The sequence below is a fragment of the Phytophthora cinnamomi genome (genome assembly GCF_018691715.1).
Source record: "Phytophthora cinnamomi strain GKB4 chromosome Unknown Contig27, whole genome shotgun sequence".
Lineage (NCBI taxonomy): Eukaryota > Oomycota > Peronosporomycetes > Peronosporales > Peronosporaceae > Phytophthora > Phytophthora cinnamomi.
In genome coordinates, this window is record NW_027150960.1 from 918,382 (window position 1) to 927,249 (window position 8,868).

At 48.0% G+C, this 8,868-nt stretch overlaps 1 protein-coding gene across 1 annotated transcript; it reads left to right on the forward strand.

Annotated features, from left to right (window-relative positions):
* Positions 1–6,803: 6,803 nt before the first annotated feature.
* On the forward strand, positions 6,804–8,402 carry IUM83_04077 (uncharacterized protein; the record flags this gene model as incomplete). The annotated part of the gene is made up of 1 exon (XM_067928119.1): positions 6,804–8,402. One exon carries the CDS (start codon positions 6,804–6,806, stop codon positions 8,400–8,402), a length of 1,599 nt encoding a protein of 532 aa, XP_067793749.1.
* Between the last annotated feature and the right edge of the window lie 466 nt (positions 8,403–8,868).

Here is an 8,868-nt window from a genome sequence, read left to right on the forward strand (position 1 = left end):
TGATTACGCGCACTTTGTCAGGGTCCATTCGAACACCATGACGACCCACAAAGTCACCGAGACAGGGGATTTCTTCGATGCAGAACTGACACTTCGACAATTTTACGTACAATTGCTGTTCTTGACACCGCTGAAGCACTCTGTCCAACGCGTCGACATGCACCTGCACGTCCTTGTCTTGCGTAAAAACGTAGATGTCGTCAAAATAGATGCGCATCACATCGCGCAAGTCACTGAACACTCGCTGTAACAGCCTGTTAAATGTGCCCGGACTACCGCTCAAACCCATCGGGGTTACAAGATACTCAAACAACCCATCGGGCGTCGAAAAAGCAGTAAATGGAATATCAGCTTCACGAAGCTTAACCTGATAGTATCCCCACAAGAGATCCATGCAGGAGAACCAGTAACTACCCGCCCATCGCATCAAATGTGTCCTCCTTTCTCGGCATCGGTATCGCTGGCAAAATGGTGGCACTATTGAGTTGACGATAATCGTGCACAATTCGCCAACCCACGGGCTTCTTGACGCAGAACGTCGGAGCGCTGAATGCAGAGGTGCTAGGTCGAATAATACCTGCCTGCGCCATCTCTTTCGTCCAATCCTGGATCACCGTTCGCTGCTCCGGGCTTTGGCGCCATTGTTTCACCGAAATCGGTTGTGTTCCCGGCTGAAGTTGAATTTCGTGTTCAATCCCTTCGCGGACAGGGGGTGTGGTACTTGGCAGCTCAGTGCGAAACACAGTATCGCGATACTTGAGCAAGACTTCATATGCGAGGTTGTTCACCAGTGCCTCCCATCCTTGTTGTTTAAAACGCTCAGCCTTTTCTGAGTCGCGTGGATTGACAACAAACACAGCTTCGATATCCTTCTCTTTGCGGAGTTCCTTCAGAAATTGCTTCGTTGTGATCAGTTTCGTTTCACCGAACGCACCCTTGTAACCATGCCGACGGTAGTAATGGAAGATTTCGCGGTTCTGGTTTGCGTTCTTGAAACGACGGCCTCCGATCATACGCGTTCGAGGTCTGTTAGGTACCACCAATTGAAGAGCCTGGGGTTCCTCAGTCCTTGTACGCGGGCGCAATAGTAAACGTTCCCAATCGATGTCCGGGTTATTCTCCCGAAGCCACTTCATTCTGAGAAGTACATCCTTATCCTCCGGGACAGGAATGACCGTAAACGTTTCACACGTCACCGGGAAATCCGGAATCTGCAACATCATTTCGACGGTACGTCTCGGTCTTTGCACTGTTTGGTTGTATCCTAGACGAACTGTCATCATGTCGTCAGGATGCTCCTTGATGTCCACCTGAAGTCGTACAGGTAGATCTTCAGTGACACCGTTGAGGCTGCTTCCATTGTCGACGAATATTGAGACGTCAGTCGCTGCCTCCTCCTGATTGTAGGCTAAAGCTTTCACTTCCAAAATGGCGTAGAATGATCCGCCAACATAGTGATTGTTTTCCTTGGTGGACTTGCATTGCGGCTTGATATGACCGACGTCTCCACAATTATGACAAGTGGCTGACTTTCGCCAATCCTCTTTTGGTCTACTCTTCGGTGACAGCTTTCGCTCCGGCGGCTTTGCTTGTATCGTTAGCCGCTGGTTTCACAGATGATGCCGCTTTCGAAGAAGGCTGGTGATTCGCCGTGGTCTTTGCCGAGAGTCCTCCATAGTGAGCAAACTCGAAATTCGTTGCAATCTCAATTACTTGATGCAAGAATCTTGGACTGAGCTCCTTCACTTTTTTCGCTGTCTCCGGCCAAAGTCCGTTCTGAAAGTAGAACCGCTTCTCCATCTCCGAAATCTCCAACTCGGATTGAGACATCAGATCCTGAAACGATGACACATATTCGTGGATGGTCCCGTGTTGTTTCAGCTGAAACAATCGCTCACGTAGATTGTATTCAAAGTCTTTGGGACGAAAGCGTTCACGTAGCTTCGCCTTAAACAATTGCCATGTTTTGGGAACTCCTGCCGCTTCACAATCTGACGAAAAAGCGCGATACCAGTTTAGCACAGATTTACCTAAACTGCTGGATATCATGGTCACAAAATCGGACGTATCGGCCTCCATCAATCCGCGCTTGTTAGCGTAATATTCCTCCATGGCAAAGATCCATAGTTCCAAATCTTCACCGAATTTCCCTTCATACATGGGAGGATCCTTCTTCCGTCGTTCACCTTGTGATGCGAGCAAGTGTTCAAAACGGTTATTGGCTTGCTGCATTTGCATCTGAAATTGCGTTTGCATCTGCGTCTGATACATTTGCTGTTGTTGCGTTAACCAGATCATTAACTGTTGCATTGACATTGCGTCAGGTGCAACGTTTGCCGTTCCGGCGGGTGGGACTTCGTGGTGAGCTTCCTGCGGCGTTGCCGCCTCCGTTTGAGCCGTCCGTGGCACTTGGCGTTGCCGCGGGTTAGGCGATTCACTCTCAGCTGCCCTACTCCTTGTCATAGTCATTAGGGGTAGGACAGATGGACTTTTCGGTGAGTGATCCGTAAAATACGGCGAAATAAAACGGAAAAGGAATTAAAAGCTCAAAAAGTGTTTTACAACTTAGTGTTGCTGCGGTTTCTGGCGAATAAGGCTGTTAAGCTTCGCAGCAAGGTTGTCTTGGCACTCCAAAAGGTTCAGAAACGCCAGGTTAAGTTGGCGATCAACTTGGGCCTCGATGCTCTCGTCCTTGATCCAGAAAGTCTCTTTGCGAAACTTGCCCAAAACCCGCTTAGCCGTTTTGACCTGGCGGAGGAGATCCACTTGAAGTTTAGCGAAACTCTCCGCCTCGGCTGGCGAGAAGAAAAGACTGATGTCAATCGCCGTAACAGGTGGGGGAGCAGGAGTGGACGTCGATGATACTTTGACGTCACTTGCTTTCTGATGCTTCCTCTTACTGCTTTGGTTGTGACCCTTCTTGTAGCGGGCCATAGACCGACTCCAAAGATCGAAAAAGAGGCAAGGGACTACCACCGGGTAACCAAGGACCGTTATACTTCTACAAAGTTCCGCTTTCGCAGACACAATGCAGGCGCCCTGGTGCTAAACCGGCTTCTAGTGAAAGCCCAGCACACAGCAAAGGTTAGGTACAATCCGATCTAGGCGGAGGCAAAGCCCCTACGTGGTATTTCCACCGGCCACACGGAGTGATAATGTACCCACTTCTTCGAAGTGTGCTCCTCAAAAGCTGCACGTTCGCAACCTAGAGCTTCCCCACGATGTGGCTGGCTCCAATAGTCACAGGTAAAACTCGCTTCCCACGATGTGGCCACGAGTAAACCTTTCTTGAACTTGAACCGAAGCTTGACACGGCAAGTGCTAGTATGTCACACAAACCGATGCGAAGACCCGAAGCTTGAGGGCGCAGTGGCGGGCGCCCGTCGAACACTTGAGAGGAAGATTGGAAGTTGAAAAGTGATTGATTGAATCGTTAGTTTGGCGTCGGCTCATTGCCGCCGCACAACCAGTAGTTCTTGGCGACCTGGACACGCAAACAAGTATCCAGGTCCCATCCTAAAGTCTATCAATCTCAGATCCTAATTCTATCCTGATCTGCCAATGAGAATCTACTAATCCAAAACGTAGCTTGATCCAAATATGCGACTCGCGTCCCATAATCAAAAGTTCGGCTCGAAAATTTGATTCTTGCACATCTCCAGGATTTTTAGCCAATGAGGTCGCATGAAACTCCATGTTTATGCGTCCCATAATCATGATTATTCTTGATGTTGACCAGTAGGATAGCATGTAACGAATATAAACCATGCAATGTTTTATTACGCTGTACAGCATAAATAGAAAGGTATGCATTAGCAATTGACGTGGGAGTCCTCTGCCATCTCATTGGCAGAGGGACGTCCACGTCACACAGAGTATATAGCGCTGTGTTGCGAACCGAGGTGAGGTACTATCGTACAAAAAGATTGCTTGCTACTGTTATTGAAGAATGACTACCCTTTTTTTGGTTGAAAGATTATATCGATGTCAGTGGCGATTATTTCCTGGTACAGATAGCTGCCTGTAACATGCTGCCGAGAGGTGGACAGCCATGACGAGTTGCATGATCATGTGTACATTCGAACGAGCTGAGAGAGCGACCAAGCGACAGCGGGTGGGATCGCCACAAGACGTAGTCGTACGCTCACGGCACGTTAGAGCAGCAAGTCAGGAGAGAGGCGTCCGTATCCCGATCGCTAGCCATTTCAAGTTTTTAGTTGTAGCTCTTACCCGCCACTCCTCACCCTCTACAACACGAGACTACTATTTCCCCCACTCGACAGCGATTATTGGAAACCGGCAACATTCCTCAAATTTTGGTCGTGAGCTGGCTGCCTAAAATACCGTATTCCTTATGTGCTTGCTGACTGATTCATTTTACTGACAAATCTAAGTTGCCAATCAAATTCGAGTGTTGATTGTACAGTTTTACTTTATGTGCTTGCTGACAGCTCAGCTCAACCACAAATTTCTCACTTGCAATTTCGACATAAGCAGCGCACAGCCGACGGCATGAAGCGGAAACCACCAGGACGCAGCCGCGTGACTGGCACCGGCCGAAAGGAGCCGAAGCATACTCGGGACTCCTTCACTAAGAGTGAGAAGCTGGAGATAGTAAAATTCTTTGCTAACAACAAAGTCGACGCTACGCTAGACAAATACTTTCCTAAGCTGGCAGGCCATGCAAGAGAGCAGAAGAAAGCTAATGTACCAGTGGCGTAAGGAGCACGACCAACTCGAAGAGTTGTGCGCCGACCCCGCCAAGCAAGTCTAAAGTACATACGCCCGACCGGCAGCGCTACCATCCTCCCCACCGACGCTGAGATGGAGCTGGTGCAGTGGATCAACGCGCTGCTCCTGACGTTTTAGATGACGCCGCTGTGGCCTTCTTGAGGGAGTTCAGCATGGTAGATGAGACTGTAGGCGATCTCTCGTCTGACGACGACTTAGATAGCGATGATGGCGACGAGATCGACGAGTGGTAAGCGCGTAATACAATTTTCCGTTTGATGACTACTGTTACATTTGTCTACTGTTGCATTTGTCGAAGATTACTGTTGATCAATGTTTGGACGACAAGTTGCAAATCATGCAGATGCATGTCAGCAAGCACATAAGGAATACGGTAATCTTTCCTGTGCGTCTTATTGCTGTCGACGCCTCTAGAAGCTCATAATCGGGGTGTTAAACGAATGGTGTAACCGGATAAGTTCGTCGCAAGAGAAGTTGGCCTTCGAACCACCCTTCCCAGACTTATAGCTTACGTCGGATCAGCACGGGTTTGCAAGAACATCCGAATTCACGGCAGGGAATCATGTCGAGGATGCCAGATAGTTTGCTTGTAGTGCAGATCGTATGTCTTTATCACAGAGTTATCGTCCTCCGTTGGCTTACAGTGTAGTAGGTGATAGTTGAGTCTCCGATGACGTAGAAATCGTGAATAAAGTAGAGCACCAATCGTTTCAGCAAATGATAAGACTCGAAGTTAGTAGTATTCAGCAGCTTCTCAGCCGTACTAAAACTTTAGCTCAAAGATGCGAATTGGCTTGTTCGCGATAACGCAACACTTCTCTCAGGTTTGCGAATACTATCTAAGGTGGGAACATGATCCAAATGACAAGGAGACATTCAGCTTAGCCAATCTACTGGTTGCCTTCCTAAAAACTCACGCAAGGTCGCGCACTAAAGTTTAATCACGAATAATTGTTGACCCGACCAAAACGCGGTCAGATCAAACAATTCTAATACGACTCTTAAGCAGCGGCATCATTAAACTAGAGACTGAATTTCACTATGCCCACCAGCAACCATTTGGGGGCGCATTAAACGCTTCAGTAATGTATTGTAAATTACCGACTGCACTGATCAAACGGTTTTATATGGGTTTTGGAGGGCACCACTGCTGGGGCGAGAGCACAAGTGGCCGAGACTGTGCGTGAGACGTGAGCCCAGGAAACTTCTTGCAGTGCAGAAAGGATATTCTGACTTGCACCCAGGGTTAGTAGACTACCTGAAGCGTAAAATTTGCTTCAAGATTCTGAGATGTATCAAGGCCTGATGGAGTATATCGGTAGCATCTGTCATTATCCAGACAGCATGACGAAGGTTATGCTATATTCAGTGGAAAAGTAGATTGGCACGCCAAACTTCTTCAATCTCCTTGCAAGTCGTTTGGAACGGCAAATATACCCCCTTACCGATGTGTTCGGAGAGCGTGGATCACAAGTTCGTCATGAAAATATTGTGGTGACTTGAGAAAATTGCTGCCGTCTTTTCCATAGGCAGATGTGGCATCACCACAGTGCTTGTAGTCGATGAAATCTCCAACTTCGTGCACCTTGGTGGTGATCCAGCATTTGGTAACAATACCCGTGAATCTCCCAACTTAGGTCGTTCGTATTCATCATCAGACACAATGCTCGCCATAAATTGCCCAGCCATGGTTGGTTATGAAACAATATCAGTTGTAGTATACGAGCTACTTGGCTCAGGTTCATCAACAGCGTGTTCATCAGCTATAACCACACCAACTGCAGGGTCATCACGTACAGGTTCATCGACTGCCTCGTACGTCACATGATTTTGGTGGTTCTCTGGGAAATGTACTCGCACATTGTTTAGACTTCTATATATTTATTTTTTTATCGTTTAAGATCAACTCACTCTTATATAGTTTATATATATTGAGGAAATATATTTGTCCGAACTGTAAATATCTTCATGGAAGTGATCGGATTGGCTAGAAAATAATCTGTAGGTGTTCTTTCTCCCTCATTCGAGAAGTGAGAAGTTGCCTGCAAGCAATGAAGTCGTTGGCGTGTGTGGAGACCGGAGCCGGACAAGTCTTTGGTGTGGACATCAACGAGCGTAAAAAATTATGGCACCTGAAGGAGATGATCAAGGAGAAGACAGGCTGTTCGCGTTCTGATAAGGATGTCACCCTCTACCTTGCGAAGAAGGGCGGCAACTGGCTCGAGACGGACGACCCTGATGTAACGATGTTGGAGAATGGCGAGGTTCCCAAAGGAATCAATGATCTCATGGAGAAGAAGGAGAATAGAATGGATCCGACGTATCGAATCGGCAACACAGCGTTCCGTTTTCCAGACGAAGACGATGCTGGGGAAGGCGAAATTCACGTACTGGTGAAACTTCCAGAAGCAGAAGCTAGTGCGGACCAACCTGCACGCAAAAAGACCAGATTCTTGACTACGGTCGAACACACGAAGTTGACCGCGATTGCAACAGCCTTGCAGATCGAAGAGTGGCAAGTTGGTGGCCTCGCGCTCGGCTTGCGCGACATCGAACCGGATTTCCCCAAGTATTTTTATGTTCGGAAGAAGACACTGGATATTATCAAAATCTTTCGTAACCAGCTGAAAAAAGACCGCGGCATTGTGTTTGTCGGCACCCCTGGTGTTGGAAAAAGCATGCTGGTCGTGCTGTTTGCCTTTCATATGGCGCTGTGCCAACAGAAGCGTGTCGTTCTGCTGCGAAAGTTGAACCGGAAAGGGTTCACTATGTTGTATCTGGACCCAGAGCATCAGCGATACTGGCGAAAAGAAGATGCGCTTATTACTGACCTCGATCTGCTGGAACATCGCGACTTTGAATTGTGTCTGGACGGTTTCCTGAACGGGGACATCCAGTTCGATTATGGTCGTCTGGGTCGATTCCGGTTGCTTGCCACATCTGCTCAATATAAAATGAAGGACAGCGACATCGAGGTACTACGGCAGTGCATTGTTCCGTTCTGGTCGAAAGCGGATCTGAGTACCATCGGTATGCATCATCAATGGACCGAATCCGACATGAACGACAGATTCTACTTTTCAGGCGGAAATCTGCGGGATTTCTTGGCCGGGAAGAACGCTGCCGAAGAGTCAATTGACCAAGCAATTGGTGTCACCTCTGCTTATGTGACCCAACTCGTCAGCACACAGTATGGACGCTCGTCAGTGCAACAAGTGGATCACTTACGGATGGAGACAATCCCCGCGCAGACATCGACCGAGAATCAGAAGGATTATTTGCGCAAGTATGTGAATTGTGGCAAGTGGGTTTGTGGGATCACGTCTCAGTATGCGTTGCTGCAACTTGGCAAAGTTGTCGAGCTATCCTACTACGAGAAGTTGTGGTCCAACGGTCGCAAGATTGGAGACGACGCGTTGATGGGGATTGCTTTTGAAAATTACGTGCATTCGATGGCAAGAGATGGAAAGAAGATCGAGTTGCTGGTGAGGCCATATGATCGAAGAAAGCAGCAACAGCATACCTATACTGCGGCGGAGTTTAAAGCCAACTCACATCGCAACGAAGGAAGGAGTGCAGTGGAATGTGAAGCACTCATGCAACAACTGGCTGGTGTCGACTATTGGTACCCATCCACCGTTGTCTGGTGACTATAGATAGCGTTGCGAAATTGAACTGGGGTGCGGACCACGACGCGATCGGATTGATCCAAATCACGAAGTCCGATAACCACAAAATTGACTCGGTGGCGCTTGCCAAGTATGCGTCGCTGTTTCCCGGTTGTGCCAGGTACATTGCGTTGGTGCCAGACAAGGAGACGTGTGATAGATTTCGACTTACTCCGGCTGATCCTCCAACCCAAGTGCCATTGGATGTTGCGTATATTGCAACATGGAATTTGTGAACTGGAATGAAAAGTGCTCTGAACTGGAATGAATCATGTTTGAATGAAAAACGAGCGCCTCCATCCTCACTCTCGGTGGTTACTTTTAGCGCGATTCGACTCGATGTAATAATGCATCACATCATAGCTTCACAATGCGGTAGCAACACTTGAAACTTGGGTAATGTTCAGATTTAATCACAATACAACTTTCCTGTGCGTCTTATTGCTGT